General features: G+C 41.9%; 1 protein-coding gene across 1 annotated transcript in view; it reads left to right on the plus strand.

Moving 5' to 3' along the window:
• The first annotated feature begins 774 nt into the window (after window positions 1-774).
• Window positions 775-23,231, plus strand: part of TROAP (trophinin associated protein) — a 28,157-nt gene continuing 5,700 nt past the window's right edge. The window contains exons 1-10 of the mRNA XM_063444733.1: window positions 775-915; window positions 2,935-3,255; window positions 5,224-5,449; window positions 11,692-11,858; window positions 13,288-13,381; window positions 16,313-16,416; window positions 18,127-18,284; window positions 19,215-19,291; window positions 20,007-20,155; window positions 20,646-20,724. Of these exons, the coding sequence (XP_063300803.1) occupies window positions 3,004-3,255; window positions 5,224-5,449; window positions 11,692-11,858; window positions 13,288-13,381; window positions 16,313-16,416; window positions 18,127-18,284; window positions 19,215-19,291; window positions 20,007-20,155; window positions 20,646-20,724 (1,306 nt within the window). The 5' untranslated portion in view covers window positions 775-915; window positions 2,935-3,003. The remainder of the gene's footprint in view (window positions 916-2,934; window positions 3,256-5,223; window positions 5,450-11,691; window positions 11,859-13,287; window positions 13,382-16,312; window positions 16,417-18,126; window positions 18,285-19,214; window positions 19,292-20,006; window positions 20,156-20,645; window positions 20,725-23,231) is intronic.

The following is a 23,231-nucleotide window of genomic DNA, read 5'->3' on the forward strand; positions in this document are numbered from 1 at the left end:
GCCTGGAGGGGATTCTTTCTAACACACTCTCTAAAGGACACTGAGATAGCCTCTGCTAGAAAGACCCCCCTCCATGGCCCATTAGCCCTCAATTGTAGTCTCTACTGGGGCCTTGAAGGGATTATTGCACTTTTGTTCCTTGTGTCTAAAGATTGTGTAGGGTGTGGCTGGAGGCGGTGCATGGAGGCGGGACATGGGTGGCGCTTGCTGCGGAGTATGGGTGGGGCCTGTAAGGGGGCCCTTGATTTATTTTGCCCGGGGGCCCTGAGGGTTCTCAGTCCGCCCCTGTCTGTAGAGACTCACATTGTACAGCGCTACGGAACTTGCTGGCGCTATATAAATAATAATTATAATAGAGGTGGAATTAACCCTGAAATATAAACATTGCACTTTATACAAAACAACTTTATCTACATAGCTGGGTTAAAAACACCCGGTCTGGGTGACTTTCATGGTGCTTTAAATAAAAGGTAAACCCAGTATGTGTCCCATGGTGATTTACAGCCATGTTGTGCAGGTCAGTCACTGTGACGGCCATGTTGTGCAGGTCAGTCACTGTAACGGCCATGTTTGGCATGCGCACTCCTTCCCTCTCCTCCCCCCTCCCATCTCTAATAACGGCTTCCACTGGAGGGTTCCTACCTCTCGCGGCCAATCACTGTGAGCGTGATCCGGGCAGTGCCCCGCCCACTATTAATTCGTCACTCCGCAATTCGTTCTCCCATTGGATGTCAAACGGCGTGCCACTCAGTGAGCCCCGCCCCTCGCCCCGTTACCCACCAATGAGGAAGAGCTGCTTTTTACGAACGGGAGAAGTGGGTCTTGTGTGGAAACAGCTGAGCTCAGGGAGCCGGAGTCCGAGAGTTGGGAGCGGGCCGGGTCCTGTGTGAGCCAGGCTGGAGCGGCGGCTGTCCGGTGGGTCTGTGATTACCCGTGTATAGGATAAACTATCACCGCGTGGCTTCTGTCATTGTTACCGGCTGTGCGGGGTGCCTGTACCTTTAAATAGCGATCACTGCTGGCTGTGCGTGCTGGTAATGGCTCCCCATATACTGCAATCCATCCATATCTACTGTCTGTCCATCTAGCCACAATAAAACCTGTAAATACAGATACCTTGTTAACTGCATGGACGACAATGGCTTTATGTGAGGGGAACCGGGTCTCATTTCATCAAAATGTATTATTGTTGTTATTATTATTTATAAAGTGCCAACAAATTCCATAGCGCTGTACAATACGGGACTGACTGACAAGTATTCGCAGCAACGCGAGCCGGACGCACCGGAACAGAGCCCACATACTATAGGGGGGGGGTATTAACGTGCATGCGCATTAGGTATCTGCCGCTGGCTGTAGAGGAGCAGTGGCGAAGGGTTTTAGGGTACATTACACTTTAACTTAAAAGTGTATTTTGGGGGTGCAAATGGTAACTGCAGCAAAGCTCCGAGCTTGGGAGAGGAGAACCCAGCAGAGCTGCCGGTTAGAGCTCCTGGGTCTCTCCCCTCCGGTCCGTTAAGGTACACTGCATGGCACTGGCCCTGCGTGGGCCAGCAAGGGAGCGCCTCGGCGCTGTACTACAGTATTTTCTCAGGGGTCTCACACACACACACTGCGACCTATGGTCACCTGCCGCTGGATGTCCTCACGCTATGCATGAGGACATCCAGTGTCACCCAAAACCCCATAGGAAAGCATTGTATGTATGTTCTGTAATGCTTTCCTATGAAGGAAGTCCTAATGCAAGCACGGGCATTAACGTGCATGCTCATTAGGTATCCCCCGCCAGCTGTAGAGGAGCAGTGGTGAAGGGTTTTATCCCCTTATGCACCATGGGGAAGGAGGGTGACACTATAGGGAACTCCAAAACACATTTGTTTTCCTGGCACTTTAACTGTAAACTAGGTTTTGCCTCATTCACTGGCTTTCATTTGCGGGAAAGATGTGCGAGGGACAGCTTTGTACACTGCAAAGCTGTACCTTGCATCTTTGCTGCGAATGAAAACCTGTAAATAACAGTACTGTGCATTAAATGTACTGTACAGTACTGGGATCCCACTGAACATGACGACATTTGCAGAGTTGAATCTTGCTGCGTTCAGAATTGTGGGTTTCCATTCTTGCAAAGATGCGAGGTACATCTTTACACAGTACAAAGCTGTACCTCACGCTTCTTTCCCGTGAATGAAAAAAAGGAGAACCCAGCGGAGCTGCAGGTTAGAGCTCCTGGGTACTCTCTCCCTTCCTTCATGGCTGCCCAGCAAGGTGCATGTGGGCAGTTGAGGGAGATCTATGATCTTCCCCCCCCGGTGACACTAGTGATCCTTTTAAGCTGATTTAATGTTGTTTATACAGTGTAAAATGTTGTATGATTTCCAAAAACGAAGGATTTTGTCACCACTTTGTTTCTGCTACAGCTTTGGAAAAAGTTGTGCGCAAATAGTACGCTTTGAACGTAACTATAGCCCCCTGGTCCATTGGCTGTAGGATAACAGTCATATTTTTAGGCAGGTACACTCCCTTTACATCTGGGTTTAGATCAAGATGCTAGGGGTGGCCTGGGGCATTATCAAGCAGGAGGATAAGGTGTGTGTGTGTTTTGTTTAACAAAAATGTGTTCGTTTTCTACTGAACGGATTTCGCAGTTAGCGAGAAAACTATCAAATTTGAGTCGCGCGGGGCCCGTTGTAGAGTGAGGAGCATCTGTATTCATAATCTAAATCTGATATAAAAATAATGCTATTCTTGGGTAGCTTTATGACTTATAAGTTGTGGTACATGAGTAGCACTCCCTGGGTAAAGTAATTTAATTTTTATGCAGGGTAGCTGAACCAGTCTTTGTATTTTTACTTTTATCTTGCCAAATGGATGTCTTTCCACTCCACATGTTTATCAAAGAAAACTAACTTTTTTTTCCCCTTCTCTCACAAATAGAATGAATTACAAATTGCCTTAATTTGTAATTGCCTGAGGACCTATGTTTGATTCACCTAGCTGCTCAAAATGGAGGTTATTCGGGAACCGGATATTTCAGGCAACTATGAGCTTTCAGTTTCCCATAAAAGCAATGGAAAAATAGGGAAGGAAAACTTTAAAAATCCTTTCGAATGTCACCTGCAGGACAAGGAAAAGCTGTCTGTGGGAGATATTAATCTGACTGAATCTCAGAAGAGCAAACTTCCAGTACTGGCAAAAACCAAGGCACCCCCAGACTTCCAGAAAATGCACCAGGCCTGGCAGAACCAGTTTCAGAAGGTAAGCGCTGACCAGTAAGGAATTGGTCACGCTATATATATCATTTTTTATTATGTGAGCATTTATTTTTAACCACCTTAATTGTTCAAAGTAGCAGCCTACTGATTTCCATGCATCTTCAGGCATCCGTTATCTCGACGTGACTAATCAAATGCTTTTCACATAGCAGCATTTGATGGACCATGTAGAATATTATATTCATATTGGGTATGGATGTCTAATGGCTATTCCAATCTCCCATATACATATTTATTACTGACAACTTAACTGGCACAGTGCGTTTTGAGCCAGTAAGGGCATGGTGTGGGGTTTGACAGAAGAGGGGATATTTAAAAAAAAAAAAAGCCCAACAACCCTGTGATGACAGTAAGTGAAGTAGCTCTGTATGTCTGTCGCCAGCATGGTGTGCTCTTTGACAACAGATGTATTTTTGTGTTTGATATTGGGCAGCCTGGAACTGCCTAAGTCCAGTATGCTGGGTGTGCAACTATTCCTCTAGCACACATTCAGTATTTCTGGATGGTAAGTGTTTCAAGTAGATATGCTGCACATACAGACTCCTACCACCATGACCACTTTGGGGTTCATTTTTTAAATATATATATTTTTTTGATACATTAAAAGTTAACAGAAAAAAAAAAAAATACCTTAAGATTCCCTTGATGTGCTATTTGGCGAGACTGCTTGCAGTTGCCGGCAGACTTCTCTCGCAAGGCAGAAAAACGGTATTTGCAGATACATTGCAGAGCAGAGATTTATAAGTAGTTTTTTCGCCAGTAGTGATTCCACTCATAATAGAATGAATGGAGCTGTTCTGTATTTTGTAGCAGCTGAAGTAGGATTTCTACAAGTTCAGACATTTCAAGATTCACTGTTTAGTGAACGGGGCTATGCAGACTTACCTAGTAACACAATTATCTCAGTCCTTCCGATCAGCTGACAATTTGGCTTTGACAATTAGATTTGTGAGGATTGAGAGAGAATATAGTATGAGTGCACATGTAACTCACTCTCACTTCACTATTGAAGTGTTTTAGAGCATTCAAGGCCATATGTGAACTATTGAGGTATGCTTAGTATATAGCAACCTTAATTGGCAGTGTGTTATCCTTGCTTGCATGCTCAACAGGCAAGTTGTCCATGATGTCTATTGCATCTAAGACATCCACCCATCCCTTTTCCGTTATTCGATCTGCCAAAATTGCATATAGGGTGTCTAATCCAAATCGGAAGGAGAACACTGTATAGCGTTTGTTTTACTAATTCTATAGTGTTTCTTTATTTTCCTGTTCTATAGTGGCAGTACCATAGCATATTTTCCTCTATAGGACAGATAGTATATAATAATAAAAATACCTTAACATAACAAGTCCTTTACCACCATTCACTAAATATTGTTACTTACAATTTCCCCTAAGTTTATGCCTATCAGGCGAGTAAGGGGGGACCCAGTTTGTTTTGTATACTGGAGGAGGAAGACAAAGAATGTGATACTATATATATATATATATATATATATATATATATATATATATATATATATATATATATATATATATATATATATATATATATATATATATATATATATATATATATATATATATATATATATATATATATATATATATATATATATATATATATAGAAAAATGGTGCAAAAAAATATTTACTATGTACTGATAGCCAGGAATAGAGATTTGAATTTTCAAGCCAAAATGAAACCCTTCAAACAAAAATCCCCCTTTGAAAAAGCAACTCACAAAATCAAAGTGACTGTGTGCCACTCTGATAAACCAGAGTCCGGGGGATCAGCCCATTGAGTATGCATTGGATTCTATCTTGCCGGTAACTCTGTTGCACAGATAATGATGGAAAGACTGCCAGGTTTAAAAAAAAAAAAGAGTGAGTGAGTGTACTGGTATTTGAAAGATATAAATGTTTTTTTTTGTTTTTTGTTTTTTCAGGGCAAAGCTTTGAGTAAAAAATCTTGTACCCGTCCTCAACCTTTCAACTTGTCGCAAAAAGGAGATCGGTTCCGTGTGACGGCTATCACAGATATTGGACAGTCTGCTACTCTTTCCAACACCAATCAATGTCAGAATCAACTGACTGGCTGTGCAAACAGAGAGCCATTAACTGAAGTCTGCCTTGGCCAGAAAAGTCTCAGAAAAAACATTGCACATTCAAAAGGTACCCTGAAAATGGTTTGTGTAGATTTAAAGTGGTTTTAGATATCCAATATTCTTCATAAACTCTACTTCTATCCAAAAATATATACGCCTGATTAACCACTTGATGGCAAATCCCTTACCAGGACTGTCAAAATATATAAGGATTTACTTAACCCTTTTGTCACTTAACAATTGACAAATATAAAGCTGTAAATGGTTAAGATTAAATTAGCAACTCTGGATCCAATTGATATACTCTGCAGATAGATTTGGTTTACCTACCCTGTAAAGGCATTTTCAGAGCAGCATATTGGTCCGATCCCTGCTTTTGGCATGAATGGCATGTAATTTTAAACCAATATTATGTCTTTTTAAAATAGCAGCAATCATCTCCTTCTGATGTTACCATGCCATAAATATATATATATTTTTTTCTTTGTTTTCCATCTTGACAGAAGTAGTATGATAACTTTTGCTGTGCAGCTTACGCAGAAGCCTATAAATTCACAACTTATTTAAACATTGGAATAGAAATGTTATTTCAACGCATTTCTAATAAAAGGTACAGCAATAGGCTAAACTATCTACTTGCCAAGGGTTTTTCTGTGTATTTAACTTAAACCATACATTTTGAGTTAACCTCTCTTTGTATTGCAGTAGTGGTGTCTCATTTTTCTAAGCACTGAAGTGGTCCGTATACAATGTACTGTACAATAGTAGGTGGTGACCTACTTTTCAAAGTATATTGTAGCTCATGTTATCGTATGATGAATGGGTGTTGGTCTGGAGGGAGTTCTGGTCCTTGTCCCCTGCATAGCTTACTGAGGTTAGTTAGGGGTTGACTAGGACACTTATCATGCAGGTTTTGGTTCCCGGGCTCCTCCAAGAGAATATGAATCTAGAAGAAAGAAGGTAGGGTATAGGATAGGAGAAAGTATAGAGTTAGATGGGAGACGGGCGAAGGTGGTGGGGGGGGGGGTCCATGCGTCAGGCCCATATAGCATGGCATTGTATGGGGTTCTGTGGGGCTATAGCTATTCCCTCTAGAGTGTCTTACGTGGTTCCTCCTTTCACACTGGGGATCGGGTGGGTATCCTTTCGTCAGAGAGGTCGCTATTGTGCCATGGGTCCCATAATTTGTCAAAGCTGGGTATGGTTTCTCTCAGTCTGGCGGTTAAATTGTCCATTAGGTGTACCTCTTTTTTTTTTATATTGGATATGATCCTCTTTATTGGTGGTAGTTTAGTTTGTAGCCATGTCTGCGCTATCGTTCTTCTTGCTGCTAGTGTGATCTTATGAATCCATTTCTGTTCCCTCCTTGTCCAGTCATCTAGGGATCTATTAGGCAAGTATGTCCAAGGGTTTAAGGTCGGTGCCCTATGCAAGATGCTTTCAATCAGGTTGCGTATTTTTAACCAGAATGCACTTGAGGGCATTCCCACTACATGTAGGCCACATACCCCGTAGGCCACATACCCTCCAACAGGTGTCGGTTGGTGTTTGTTTCATGCAGTGCAGTTTAACTGGTGTGGTGTACCACCTAAACATTGTTTTATATGCCTGTTCTTGGAGGGTTACGCAGACGGATACCGAGGTGTTGGCTTCCCAGATTTCCCTCCACTCTACTCCTTCTAGTACTTCCCCATGATCTTTCCCAAGCGTCCGTATATGTTAGGGTTCCCCATTCTTGTGTTTCTGAGCATATGTGTGTTTAGGATAGTTATTAGGCCTCGTTGTGCTGTTTCCTTAAGACGCATCCTTTCAAAGAAAGTTTGTGAACTCCTAGCGGCCTGTTGCACTCTCGGTTGTTGTACATAGTTCCTAATCTGCATATGTACAAAGTAGATCGATTAGGTGCTCACTATATGATGGTTAGTAGGCAGCAGTAACCAATACAAGGAACCCCAACCTTGTAATAAAATAGCGTGAACAGAAAAAAGGGAAGGAAACCGCGCCTTGAATATGAAGAGGTATACAAATAATATACATACACAATGGTAGAAATGGTGGTCTCTATACAATTGACCTCAAAAGATAAAACATACAAAATAATAGTGCAGTAAGTCAAGTACAATGGGTATGTGAATGGATACTTGAAATAATTCACACTCACATTTCCCAAAGCTAACTAAGAGCTCAGCCGTTGGTACGCGTGGACGGAACAATCCCTGTCTAAGGATATGAGTAAAACAGTAGATGTCTTGACCTCCTCAGGTAGATGTTATGTAAAAAGACAGAGAGATCCAAATGGTGCAGTGTATATACTGGTAAAATAGATAAATTAAATCTGCATATACCTGAAGAAGTCTGTTGGAGTTAGATGCGCTATTTGTTTTAGGTGGTCAAAAGTGACCAGCTGACCGTTGTCAAACATGTATGACAAATCCTTTGTATACCCACCCTTTCTATGTTTCTAAACTCCCTTGCTGACATACCCGGGGGGAATGCCCTGTTTCTCAGAAGGGGGCTTAGTGGGGATGGGGGTGAGGCCAGTTTGTACTTACTTGCCGAAGCGTCCCAGATTCTCAATGAATTCAGTATGGCTGGGCATGTCGATCTTAGGATAGGTCTGTCTTCCTTTGGGACCCACATATAATATTTGTGGGAGGTCTACTCCAGTCATAAGGGACTCTAGATCCACCCATCTCCTCTCTTCTAATGGTGCATGCCACATAGCCACATGTGCAAGTTGAGCTGCCAGGTAATAATAATACAAGTTTGGCAGTCCCAACCCGCCTCTTTGCTTATGTCTATATAGGATATTCCTGGAAATCCTGTGGTGACGATTTTGCCATATGAAATTTTCTATTGCTTTTTGTAAGTGGGCTAGGTCGGATTTTAGGAGTTTTACTGGCAGTGCTTGAAAAAGGAATAATATTCGGGGGAGGACATTCATTTTAACTGTATATACGTGGCTTATTCATGATATGGGGCTATCCTGCCATTTTTCCATGTCTCGTATTAGGGTTCGTATAAGCTGTGCGTGATTTAATTGATAGATTTTTTTTCAGGGTCTCTTGGTAGTTGTACCCAAAGGTATTTCAAATGGTCTGTTACTATGGGTATGTTGTCCAATGCCGCCAAGTCCCCCGCCGACATGCCCAACGGGAGAGCACTGGATTTGTCTTAGTTGTCTTTGTAGCCGGAAGAGACTCCAAATCTAGAAAGGAGTTCCTTTAGTGCCTCTAATGATGCTTTTGGCTCTGTGAGGGTCAGGAGAACGTCGTCTGCATAGGCTGACACGAGAAACTCCTGGCCACCCACCATTATCCCCTTTTATATGCGGGTGTTGACGCAGAGCTTGTAATAGTGGTTCAAGTGTGAGCACGAACAGGAGCGGGGACAGAGGGCATCCCTGTCGCGTCCCATTCCCCAGTTTGAAGGGTTTAGGTCCCGTTGTGGCAATTTTTAACTTGGGTGGAGGCTTGGTTGTACATCGCTTTGATTGATGCCACATATCGGTCAGGGAAACCGAGGTATTCTAGGAGGCCAAACAGATGGGGTCGAATAGCCCTATCAAAGGCCTTTTCTGCGTCAATTGAGACCAGTCAGGTTGGCATGTTTTTTGTCTCCAGATGAGATCGATATTCCTTTTGGTGTTCTCGAAGAGTTGTCTATCCTGTAATGAATCCCACCTGGTCAGTGTATCAGCGTCTTCAAGCTGGGGTTAAGTCGGTCTGCTAATATTTTTGCTAGGATTTTGATATCTTGGTTAATCAGGGAAATAGGCCGGTAATTAGCAGGCAGTAGAGAGTCCCTGCCTGGTTTTTGCATGTGAATTATGTTGGCCATGGCCATCTCTCTCTCTGTGGTTCCCCCGTCCATGAAGTGGTTTAAAAGCTTTTCCAAACTTGGTGATAGATCTTCTCGGAACGCTTTATAATTTGACCCATCTAAGTCATCTTGTTCCGGGGGCTTTGTTGCACTTCAGCCCTGTTATCGCCTTGTCAATGTCTTCAATCGTAATGGGCTCATTTAGTTGCGACGCGGCTGCTGTTGTTAGTTTTGGCAAGTCTAGGTCGGTCAAAAAGGTATGCATACTTTCCATTGATTCTTCTTGTGCGGTTGAGGACCTGGGTGTGTGGTTGTATAGCTGCCTGTAATAGTCTGTGAATACCTTGGCGATATCGTTTGGAGTCGTTTTAATAGATCCGTCTGAGTGTTTAATCGCAGTGATGGGGGTCCGATTCTGTCTGGGGCATAGGGTTCTTACTAACATTGTGTCCATTTTATTTGATTTCTCGTAGTAAGTCCTTTTCGTCCATGACATAGCCCTAGCAGTGTCATCCAGTAAAAGTTCTGATATGGATCTCCTGGTCTCTCGTAGTTGTGGCGTGGGCGCTGTCTTGTGTTTATGTTCAAGCTGTCTCAGGTTTTCCAAAAGTTGCTTTAATGTCCTAATTTTTTTTTTTGTGCTTTTTTTCCTTGTTGCTAGTTTGATGCAAGTTCCTCTGATCACCGCTTTATGGGCTGCCCAGATTATACTTGGGGATACGTCATCTGTGTCGTTCTCGAGAAAATATGCTTTAATATCTTTCCGTATTTCTGCCCGAGTGCCCTTGTCCCGTAGTAAGCAGGAGCTCAGTCTCCATTTCCAGTGGGACGCTGTGGAGAGATTCCCTAATGTTAGAGATATGTCCGCGTGGTCTGACCCCGTAATAGAACCTATCTTCGATTCCATCGCCCTTGCCACGCTAGTGGTCTTTATTAGGAAACAGTCGATCCTAGAGTAAGTCCCATGGGGGGGCAGAATAAAAAGTGAAGTCCCACTCACTGGGGTGCTGTGCTCCCCTGACATCTATCAGGGCCGTGTCTCGTAGCAACTTATTCTGGCTCCCTCTACCCGTTGATCTTTGTTGACCCTCTTTAGAGCTCCTGTCCGCGGCGGGGCATGGTACGGCATTGAGGTCACCCCCCACTATGGTCACACTGTGGGGTAAGGCCCTTATTTTCGTGGCAAGGTGTTCCCAGAAGGTGGCTACGGGTGCATTGGGGGCATATATATTTAATCAAATGGATTGGGTGAGAGTATAGGGTTCCTGTCAGTATGAAGTATCTCCCCTCCTTGTCTAGCTCAGATGACAGAATCTGTATCGGGCATCTATTATGTAGAAGTATGGCTACACCATTACCTTTACGGAGTGCTCTAGCTTCATATGATGTGGGGTAGGTGCGGTCTTTTAGTTGAAATCCTGTACGTTTAGCTGTGTGCGTGTGTTTTTCCTGTAGGAAAGCAATGTCTGAGCCTAGTCTCTTAATTTCCCTGAACATCAGCCGTCCCTTTTTAGGTGCATTTAGCCCTTTAACATTTAGGGATGTCCGTATTAAAGCCATCTTTTCGCCATAAACATTTTTGAGAAAAAATAGACAATCAAATTAACATTAGAGTATAAACGGACATAAAGCAAATGTGCAACAGTTATGAGCCAAGCCAGTTGTTGATACTCTATGGACAGATTTTAGTGACTGAACTAGCATATCATCTGTTGAAATATGCTGTGAGGTTTATAAAAAGATTCCTTACAGGTAATTACTGATGAAATGTACTGGTGTTTTTATTTTATATGAGGCTCCAATATCAGTTTAGCTAGTGGTTGTACAATGTCCCTCACATATCTGTTTTAATTTATGAAACATTTAGTGGCCATGTATTCCAACACTTTAGTTCCTGCAAAGTACAGCCATCACGGCATTTACTAAAATAAATTAACAAATTTACCCAGATTTGGGTATTCAAAGGTACACCGTCTTTGGTTTACCTGCTTTATTTATTTATTTATTTATTTATTTTTTTCCCCATCATTATAAATATTAGCATGCCTATAGATTCCTCTAGCAATCATCAGAGGGGCTAGCAAATCATTGTCTCCATCCCTTTCCCTCACCACATGTGCAGTATGGTTGGTTAAATGGAATCTGTACTGTCAAATTAAAGAGACACTATAGTCACCAGAACAACTACAGCTGGTGATTTACTCTCGATGCCTTGTTCCAGCACTGCCATTTCCTCGAGTGTTACATGCATCCTTAGCTCTTCCTCTGCTCTTCATTGATTTGTCCTGCTTGGGAACGTATCCTTAAACGGGTCAAACCTCCCCAGTGATGCTGACACACTGGTTTCTATGCTAGAATCTCAAAGGAGAAATGTCCGTCACCCTGTTCTTTTACTCTCTAGCCAAGTAGTATGTGCATATACACAACAGCACAAATAAATACAAAAATATTGTATTCTCCTAAACATGTGATTTTGCTTTATTTCAGATCCGTCTGAGGATGAATTTAAGGCTGATCCAGCTGCTCTGGCTAGCATACTCTCTAATGCTGGGGTGTCCAATGTTGCTGGTGGCATAATGGGAAAGCTCAGCCTAGCACAGAGGGTGCCAGTGAAAATATCTGCTACATCTTCAGTCAGCAATGCCAAGGGCACAGTAAGATGGGCATGATTGTTTTTTTGAATAAGGCTATGTATTTTCTTGGAATTTAAATGGGCACTCTAGACACTATAAAGCAACTTCATTTCATAAAAGTGCTTATAGTGCCTGGCATTGACCTTCCGTTTGTTACACTGTTTTTGAATGTTTTACCACTTAGGTAAGGTTCCTTGCAGTCTAACCCCTGCTTTAGGATTTACAATCTGCCTTTTTAAAGCCATGCCAATTCATACCAGCCATGGACTTTGACGCCTGAGATCTGTCTGCTCTTGATTGTAATATTGTCTGTGAGACTCTGCATGGTTGCGTGGCTATGTAAGTGTGAATAGCTAGTCAAGTATGATGTTTAAAGTGCAACCTTGCTTTAACCACTTAAAGGGACACTATAGTCACATGAACAACTTTAGCTTAATGAAGCAGTTTTGGTGTATAGAACATGCCCCTGCCGCCTCACTGCTCAATCCTCTGCCATTTAGGAGTTAAATCCCTTTGTTTATGAACCCTAGTCACACCTCCCTGCACAGCCTTCCATAAACACTCCCTGTAAAAAGAGCCCTATTTAGGCTTTCTTTATTGCAAGTTCTGTTTAATTAAGATTTTTCTTCTCCCCTGCTATGTTAATAGCTTGCTAGACCCTGCAAGAGCCTCCTGTATGTGATTAAAGTTCAATTTAGAGATTGAGATACAATTATTTAAGGTAAATTACATCTGTTTGAAAGTGAAACCAGTTTTTTTTTTCATGCAGGCTCTGTCAATCATAGCCAGGGGAGGTGTGGCTAGGACTGCATAAACAGAAACAAAGCAATTTAACTCCTAAATTACAGTGAATTGAGCAGTGAAATTGCCGGGGAATGATCTATACACTAAAACTGCTTTATTTAGCTAAAGTAATTTAGGTGACTATAGTGTTCCTTTAATGTTGGGGTGTGCTATGTCGTCCTTCAAATGGAGGGATTTAACAGGAGGCTGGATGTTCACCTTCTTCACTGGAACTCATCGGGGGGACTGCCTGACAACTGAGGCAACTGCCCATCTATATCGTGTCTGTGTGTCTCCATTTTTTATGTGAAATTGAAGCCCTATTTCTCCTAAACTAAATGGTTATGTAATAAGTGTAGGCACACTTAATATGAAAGAGGTAATTTATGACCAAACAGACATGTAGTTTAAATTCTAGGTTTTGTTTTGGTCAGAACTTGTACAATTGCCTTCGTCCTTAAAGGGACACCAAAACTACTTTTAGGTTAATGATGCAGTTTTGGTGTATCGATCATGACCCTACAGTCTCACTGCTTAATTCTCTACCATTTAGGAGTTAAATCACTTTGCTTATACAGCCCTAATTCTACCTCCTTCTCCATATAGGTTTTTCATTTAGCATTATTCTTGTTTTTAACTTTACATTTATTTTTTTTCTTTCTCTAAGATGGTCAGAAGTTCACTTTATACAATGCGTAGTAGCCAAGCAAAGTGCACTAATTTAGAAAGGATGTCCTGCTTCTCCAGGTTGACAACAAAAGGTGAGTTCTTGTGAATTTTGTCTTTTTTCTTGTTGTAACTACAAAATGTCTGTTACACGAGTTATTTGTTGAACTATGCCCAACTATGAACAATTTTTTGTAACTGTTCTACATTTTGAATGTTCGGAGGACACTACTGAGTTCTCCAGCAATATGAATTGTATGGTAGGGAAGAGGAGATAAAAAGAAAAACAAATGTGGGTTAAATGGTGAAAGGCTTTTTTTATTTTTGTTTTTAGAAACCGTGACGGACTGCCTGGCACCCCGACTGGGTACCTCAGTCAAGCTAGCTTCCTAGCTCTTCACTGGGACACATTAGTGTTTCAGCATGACTGGGTTCTCTTTGTCGCTTCCTGCCCCACAACAGGGTCCTGGGTACAGCTTCAAGTGATAAAGCTCCCCTGCAGAGAGTATAGCTGATCCACCCAAACACTAGCCCCGACTGAGTGAAGGGTGTTAAGGAACTGGTTTATTATGGCCAAGTTGCCTGCTTATAAACACAACCCCCAGCAGGGGGTCTCCACACAATACAATGCGAACCCTGCCCAAAGATCTCTGGAACTCCTCCTCATATGGGGATGCTGCCTGGGGGTTAGCTCGCTCCATCTTTCCGTGTTCCTCTCCAGACAGGCACGCTGCACAGATGCTAGCGCTATTCCTCTTGCCAGGATCCCTTAAGATACTACGGTGTCCCAAGGATGCTTCCTCACTTGCTAGGAAGCCATCCAACGCTGCCACCAATGGGACAGACTGCCTGGCACCCCAAATGGGTACCTCTGTCAAGCTTGCTTTCTAGCCCTCCACCGGAACATGGGAGTGCTTAAGCCCCTAGCTGCTGCAGCTTGGCTGAGTTCTCTACATCGCTTCCCGCCCTGGAACAGGGTCCTGGGTACAGCTTCAAGTGATTAAGCTTTCCTGCAGAGCGTATAGCTGATCCACCCAAACACTAGCCCAGACTGAGTGAAGGGTGTAAAGGAACTGGTTTATTATGGCCAAGTTGCCTGCTTATAAACACAACCCCCAGCAGGGGGTCTCCACACAATACAATGCGAAACCCTGCCCAAAGATCTCTATGCCTGGGAGATAATTGGGTTAAAGCCCGGTAAGGAACTTAATTTAGACCAGGAACAGCGAGGCAAACACAAAAATATGAAACCTAAAAATTCTCCAAAACAGTATAAAAATATACAATAACTCCACAAATCATACATCCACAAATAGCCCCGATCTGAGCACCAAAGTTCTCCAAATAGCGCTCAGATCCATGCAGTCTAGGGGCAACGCTACCATGTTGAAGTTCTGACCAGCCGCACACATGGTCCTATGCCCAAAACAGTTCTAGGGTGTTTGGTGCTTTTGCTGGTCAACTCTCGGCAGCTCCTACGGCCACAATACAGGGTGTTCTGTCTGGCTCTCGGGTAGCTTTGTGCCCCTTAATCTCCGCCACTCTTCCTCCACAAAGCACTCTCCTAGTAAATTTTAAAGTTGTTCAAAACCCCGGACCAAACCATTCCATAACATTCGCGGCTAAGTATCACTGAGGTGACAGGGGACCCATGAAGTCCTCATGCCGAATGTAGTTCCATAACGATTGCGGCTAAGTACAGCTGAGGACATTTTGTGGGTTTCTTCATGGGAACGGCCATCAGGGAGCTAGTGTTCGGTTCCATTTGAATAAAGGGAAAGTGCCGAACCAGAGGCACCCAGAGAAAGGTGCTATTGGTGGATGGGGAGGGTTAACTCCTGAACAGGGTCTTTGTATATGGCCCATAGTCCTAAGGCAGGAGACTAGCTAGCAGGCTCCTTCAGGAGCTCGTGGCATAGGGACGTTTGCCACAAAAACTTATTTCTATTTTAATTAAAAGGATTGCATCTTGCATACAGTTATAAAACATTGAACTGTGAATGTGAAGTAGAGCTAATACAGTGCTCTCTGTTGGTTCTTCGGGTGTAAGTGGAGTGGCCATGTCTGGTACCATATCTCTTCAGTTTCATTTTCACAAACTATAAACCTGAAACAAGGGAGTGTAGAATTAGGACAAAAGGCAGCAGTTTGGGGAAGTATTGTGGTGAAGGAGAAAATAGAAAACAAAGGGGAGAGAAATGAAGAGGGTTTTCTCCAATCTGTTAAACTTTAATGCCAAGTTGTGAAAAGCTAGTAGGTTTATCATCCGTGGGTATAAATAATGGTGTATACTGAGGCTATATTTTAGCCTCTGGGTTTTTCCCCAGGTATCATGTGAATACTGATTTCGGTGCTGTGAAGTCTGACAAAGGGATGCTTAGGTTTGAAGTGGGTATAGTAGGGTAAAACATTTAATTTGTAATACACTAATGTAACCATCAGGTGACATGGGGAGTGACCAACATGATGGTACATTCTTATTCAAAACCTCTTTTTTTTTTTTTTTTTTTTTTTTTCTTTTTTAAACCACTGGATGTTACTCCATGCCTCTTCTACGGCCAACACATTTCCGGAAGAGCTATGTCTGAGCTAAGCACTGTGATGTAGTGCTTAGCTCATTCGCAGAGAGTGATCAGCTGACCCCAGGAGAGCTAATGCTTAGTAGACTTAATGCTTTTCAGCTGGTACAAACACCTCAAATTGTTATGGTGCTTGGAGTGTTCCTTTAAAATGTACAATCAATAAGTTATCTATGATGCCCAAACTGTTTCAATCCATGGAAGATCATTTCCGGAGCAAAGTTCTAAATGTGGACTATCACAAAGAAAACTGATGAGACTTATCCCTCCCCTTAGTTGGGTAATTCACAATTGGCACTTTGTCTCCAAATTGCATGTTATAAATATGACTTGATGTGTTCGATAACTAGTATGCAGCATGCTTCACACAAGACTGATTAGTTAAGCCGAATAGATAATGTTTGAATGCAAGAAGATGTAATAATGTGCTGTCTTTTTGTTCACAAGGTGAAAAGCAGAGAGTTCCCTTTAGACCAGAGCAAGCATCTCAACCATTTGATAACATCTTGAAATGTTTAACATCTAAGGATGATTGTATTCTTCAATCCCAGGTCAGCAGTTTTTTTTTTTTTTTTTTTTTTGTGGTCTTTATAGATTACACTCCTTTTATTGAGACATCACATGTGATATATAATTATCCTTTTTATGACTTAAAATTATAAAAGTGATATTTATTTATTTTTGTGTATGTGGTGAATGTGTAGGTAATAATGTGAAACAAAGCCTTTATTACAGAAATATTTTTTTTTTCTCTGTATTCTTTGTGTAAGATGATTGATAAAGACTAGTGAAACTGCCTTTAGCCAAGTTGGTAGGATGGGGAGCGGGTAATGTACTGAAACATGTACAACCACGTAGACAAGATATTCCTCTCTATCAAAACAAATGCTGTTTTATAGAACTTACTTTCCAAAATATGGAGTAATCTAATATATATCTAACTTCCCATATGAAACACATGTAATTACAGTTCCAAATCATGCAAATTGATTGCCAAATATTAAGAGAGATCCCCTTGTTTTAGTATATAGGAAGAGTCTAACCTAGAACATGCATCAGTCTAGCAGCTAATATTGAAGACTGATTCCCTATAAAGCATGATAAAAAGAAATGGAGTGATGGGAAGTCTAACTTTGCCTGGGTGTTTACAGAAGTATGGAAAAGAGGTTAATTAAACCTCCTTTAGCAAATAAATGTCCAGGTGTAGCATTTATGCTGAATGAAACACAAAGATGCTCTCAACCAGTGTGTGTGTGGACCTATTTCAGATCAACATAGATCATTGCTTTGGCCAAAGTAAAGCCTAGAAAATGGCCGTAAAGAATGATGATTAACTGCAGAACTGGGAAATTATTTTAATACTTGTATGTAAAGTGGATGTTCTGATATATATAATGTGTGTGCTAGAAACATTTTCTGGTTTAAATCTTTTTGATTTTGTACTGATTTATCTTTAACTTTAGATTTTATTTTATTTTAATCCCTGTAAAATTTTTACTTGGCCAGAAAAGCTAGAAGTGCATATTGGAGGATGCTCCGTTTAGACACTGCTGCTAAAGTATGTGAGAATATCTAAATTGTAAGAGAGTGTGTATACATAATCTAGGAATCATGTAAAATTGTAACCACAATTCTACATTCTTTAAAGTTAACACTATAGGGTCAGAAACACAAATGTATCCCTGACCCTATAGTGTTAAAAAACACTATCTACCCTACCCGTGCACCCCTAAATATAGTAAAATCTTACCTTTTATTCCAGTCTGCTGTTGCGTGCTGGCTCTGCCCCTGATCTGTCTCCTTGGCTAAGATTGTCAAGGAGGAGGCCTGGGAACAGTGTCATATGCAGCCCTGGCCAATCTGCATCTCCTCATAGAAATGTTTTGAATCAGTGCATTTCTGAAGAAAAGTCTGTGTTTGCATGTAGAGAGGGTGGACACATTGAATGTCAGTGCAGCACTGCCCCAGGAAGCATCTCTAGTAGCCATCTGAGGAATGGCCACTGGAGGTATACCAGGGCTGTAATGTAAACAATGCCCTTTCTCTGGGGAAAAAGTGTTGCCTGCAAAAAGGCTGCAAGGACTAACTAAACTCACCAGAACAACTACATTGAGCTGTAGTTATTCTGGTGACTACAGTATCCCTTGCATGTTTTCGCTTACATATATAATTGGCATTTTAGGGAATTCTGTAAAAGTAATTGATACACCATAAAGTTTTTGGTTTTTATATATTTATATTTAATCGTCGCTATTCCGCAGGTGAATCCTGTCTTACAGCAGATGAACCAACCTCTTCACGTACCTGTTACTAGTAAACCACCTCAGCCAGTCACCCAATCAGATGTTTCAACAAAGCCCCAACTTTTGCCTGATCAGAGTAATGTGGTTATCAAGAAATTTGAATCCTCGACAACAATGTATGGCTTTTACCTATATTTCTTTATGAATTCAATAAATCAAGATTATCTCATGATTGTATTGTAAATGATGATCAAGTTCTCTTCATTTCTACTTTCTTAAAAAGGTTTATGCAGAGCATAATAGGCCTTATTTATGAGCCGTTTAACAAACCCATAACTACCAGTGAGCTACATTTGCCTGCCATTGATTTATAGATTGATTAGATTAAACCTTGCTGTGTGTAATGTGCAAAGCATTAAAATATTTTAAAGAGCGCTCCAAGCAGCATAACCACACTACAGCCCACTGTAGTGCCCATCTTGTCAGGGGTGCTCTGGAACTTTGCAAAATAATTTTGTCAAACTGTTTTAGAACAGTTTCACTACTTACATGGGTCCTGACGGATGCCCCCACCTGCCCTTTGCAGGGATAATTGTGGGATAAATAATTTTTGGCATAATATGTCTGACTCCTCCCTGCTTCTGGATTCTTCCTGCAGGAGACTCCAGTCAGCTCCACTGAGCTAAGCAGGGTCGTACAAAGCCGCTCTCATTACCTCTTTCCAATGTTGTTGGATAGGCAGGTGAAAACTATTTTTAGTTAAAGTGAAAAAACTAACTGAAATAAGTCTGTTTTTTAAATCATGGGTGACACAATGAATAATAAAATCTTATAATGCTCACTGTTGCGTACATTCTTCCTGAGTCTATTTAGAAACCCCTTCGGAGTGTACAGTCTAACTAATCTTGGACTGCTGCACATGGACTGCTTTTAATGTTAAGCAATGAGTAGCCTCTTAACGTAACCTCTAAATTCTTTTCAACACTTTCCTCACTCTATTAAATATATATTTTACTCTTCTAGAAGGCTATAGAACAAGCATGTGTATTGGAGTGCTTTCATATTTATAATATACATATATTAATATACTTTTATCTCATACACAGGTGCCAAGATACTGGAGAGATACTGCCTGTGGTGGAAAGTGCTTCGGTTAAAGATACTCATGACAAACTGATATCAGGTGGATGATCCTAATGCATGCTCAGTCCAACTGCCTTCTATACAGGATAGCCCTAATTTAATATTGTTGGATACGTTTTTTTTTTTTCAATTGATTTATTATTTTTGTATAAACCTTTAAAGTTATTTAAAGGAACACTCCGGTCACCATAACCACTTAATCAAAATTAAGTTATGGTGCCAGGAGGTCATGACGCTGGCTCACCTTCTAGGATTTTTTATTTTTTTTTGCAACAGCAAAAAACTATGTGAGCGGCTGAGCTTGATGGACACATGCCTCTTTTCAGAGGACAGTTTATATAGTCCCAGCGCCTGATCTTTGCCCTCTTTTTCCGTTCGCTGAAAAGCTTCAAAAGAAGATTATGGATGCCACAGGCACGGTTGCTTCTGATTTGCTTAGAATGGTCATCTGACACTGTCAATCAGTGGCTCCCATTTCACAAAACCGTTTAAGAAAGATACATAGTTTTCTCAGCCAATTAGTGGCACCCATAACCACTGTAGCCATAATTTCCTTTTTTGTTTTTTTTTTGTTTTTAAGCAAACTTTGTGGACCTCCTGGCACCATAACAACTTAATTTAGGTGAAGTGGTTATGGTTCCCCAACTGGTCTTTTAATATAAAAAAATATATTTCAGTTAAGTAATATTTTCATATCCAACAATATTAAATCAAGGCCATAGTTTGTTACTGATGGCTCTTTAAATCTCTTGCAGATCCTGGATTTGGAGAATTTGTTGCAGATTCCCAGGCTTTGGCCAGCATTCTTTCAAACACAGGAGTGACTGTAAACAATGATGGGAAACTAAGCCTTGCGCAAAGGGTTCCTTTGCAAGAAAACCCATTGTCAATGAAAAATGGCACGGTGAGCAGTCATGTTTAAGGTGATCGGTGATCAGCGGGATTTTAGATTACAGGTTGGACATAAGATTTGGGCTTACTGTTATCAATTAATGGAGTAGTTGGATACCCAAAAAGGGGGAAGCAACTGGGTGTGTGTCTGGGGGCGACCAAGACAGGGGGTAACCCTCACATACATGTGTTAGTTGAGAAGTAGATCTGGATAGGTCCTATCCAGGTCTACCTCTGTTATCAATTAAGACTACTTTAAAGTCTGACTGCAATACAGTACATGTATTATAAAATGCATAGATTGCTGGTGTGCTGTGGAAATGTATCCTGCTTCTTAGTGAGTTTACATGCCTGATTTCTGTTTGCACTGAATATCTGTTTTAATATCTGTCGAGGAATGTTTTAATGAAGTGGCAGCACTATTCATGCATTTGGACATTTTATTGAGGAAAGGAGATGGTAACGTCAATTCTATAGAAAAGTTATCATTTTCTCTTTTTTAGGTATCTTTAGGGAGTGTGGTGGGAAAGGAGAAGACCCCAAAGCCTGCATTTGGGCGCATGTCTAATGTTCCTCTTAAAGGTGAGATTTCTTTTTTTTTTTTTGTCCTCTTGTTCCCCAATGTCACAGGAATAATCGGTAGCTGAATATTTCACCAATTTTTTACTTTTCACAGAAAGTCAAATGTGAAATGTGGTGTAGTTAGCAGGAATTATCTGTTTTCGCTGTTCTACATTTTGCTTCACTTTGTCGTCTGTATTAGCACTATAAACACTGACCAATCACCTGGTGTATCCACATTGGCAATGAACTAACTCAAGTTCATAGTTTTGTCCTATTCAAATTATTAATGGTGGCAAGTAAAATAAAAAAAATCCAATAAGTAAATTTTATTAAAGTAATGTCAAAATGTTTAATTATTTGTAATAGCAACTACCATAGTGCAAAATGTTCCACTCCTTTTCAGTTTAACTTGAAATATGGTGAAACGTATGCTCTACCCTTGTTTAAGCATTAGTGAATGTAAAGGTTTTTGCTTGGATACACTTGGATATCATGTGTTTAGTAAATGTTAGTTATTGTGCATATTTATTCATTTAAAAATAGTTTTTTTTTTTGTTTTTTTTTTTTTTATGGTTTCTGTTTAAATCCTGGCCAATTTCATCAATTTCTGCTAGTGTTTATTTTGATCTTGGCATTGATAGTGATAGTTACTCTTAGAGATCACTGGCGTGTTGTACTCCCATTCTAGAGCAGGCTATAGGTGGATTGCTTTGGGCCCATGCTTTCTAACTGGTTCAAAAAAATATGAATAGTTTAGACTGCAGCTTAGTACCACCAGTCTATAATACTCATGCCCAAGTGCTCACCCTTAACCCCTTAAGGACCAAACTTCTGGAATAAAATGGAATCATGACATGTCACACATGTCATGTGTCCTTAAGGGGTTAAAGTTCTCCTATAGTGCCAGGAACACAAACCGGTTTCCTGGCCCTATAGGCTCTTGGAATGCCCCCCTTCCCCATGGCCCCCCTCCCGCTGGGCTGAAGGGGTTGAAACCCCTTCAGCCACTTACCTTAAAGGGACTCCCCCCAGCCTTCCTTCTTGCTTTTATATGAACTTTCATTTATTAAAAATAATTTTCAGAGCGTTTTTATATTAAAAACTTACCTCCGTTCCAGCGCCGATCTCCCAGCCATGCCGCGCCCCCTTTTTCGTCAAAATGACGAAATCGCGGGGCCCAATAGGACGGTTCTCACAGAGAAGCGTCATCGCGATGTGCTGCGCCAATCGCATTCTTCATAGAGCGGCATTGACAGCGGAATGCGCGTTCGCGAGCTTTCTAAAACTAACAATGAGGGGGGAGACCTACTGTCTCCCCCCCCCCCCAGCCCCCACCCCTGAGCGGTGGGTGGGGGCCCTAAAACTAATAATAAAAGGTGGGGGACCTACTGTCCCGTCTCCCTCCCCCCCCCCCCCCCGAGCGGTGGGTGGGGGCCCTAAAATTAACAATAAGGGGGGGACCTACTGTCCCCATCCGGCCCCCACCCCTGAGCTGGTGGGTGGGTGGGTGGGTGGGGGCCCTAAAACTAACAATAAGGGGGGGGACCTACTGTCCCCCCCCCCCCCGGCCCCCACCCCTGAGCGGTGGGTGGGAGCCCTAAAACTAACAATAAGGGGGGGACCTATTGTCCCCCCACCCCTGAGCGGTGGGTGGGGGCCCTAAAACTAACAATAAGGGGGGGACCTATTGTCCCCCCCGGCCCCCACCCCTACGGTGGGTGGGGGCCCTAAATACAAAGGGGGGGGGACCCTAGTTAGCCCTTCCCCCCCCCCCCCCAAAACAAAATTATCTCCCTACCTACCCCCTTCACCCTAAAAATGAGGGGGGGACCTTTAACTAAAAACCTATAAAAAAAAAAAAAAAAAATTAGATAAAAACAACTTACCATTCTATGTTTTCTTTTTTCTAAAATCTTCTTTCTTCAGCCCCAAAAAAGGCCAAATAAAAAGCCATAATAACCGACGCAATTAAAAAAAAAAAAAAGCACAAAAAAAAAACAATCCATGTTCACCCATGGAGGGCTCCGCGCAGACTGAGCTTTGCAGGGTGGGGGAAGGCTTATAAAGCCTTGCCACACCCTGCAATTAGGCTAAGAACACTCTGATTGGCTGGTTTAAGCCAATCAGAGTGCTCTGTGTCATTTTACAAGCGTGGGAAAGTTCTTTGGAATTTTCCCACGCTGTGTAAAATGACAGAGAGCACTCTGATTGGCTTAAACCAGCCAATCAGTGTTCTTAGCCTAATTGCAGGGCGTGGCAAGGCTAAGGGAGGGGGGGGGGGGGGGGGAGGAGAAGGACAGTAGGTCTCCCCCCCCCCCCCTTCAACCACTATTGTGGCCAGAAAGAATCCCTGTGGGTTCGGTCTTCAGCTGTCAGCTGAAGCCACTCCCACAGCAGTGCTGACAGCCTCAGCAGACAAAGCGCGTTCACAGTGCTTTGTGTGCTGATAGCCCGTCTGAAGTATTCACCCATGCGTGAATACGTCAGACGTGGATGAGGCCTTTTTAGGGCCTCTGAACTCGGAA

The sequence above is a fragment of the Pelobates fuscus genome, chromosome 1, assembly GCF_036172605.1.
Source record: "Pelobates fuscus isolate aPelFus1 chromosome 1, aPelFus1.pri, whole genome shotgun sequence".
Taxonomy (NCBI): domain Eukaryota; kingdom Metazoa; phylum Chordata; class Amphibia; order Anura; family Pelobatidae; genus Pelobates; species Pelobates fuscus.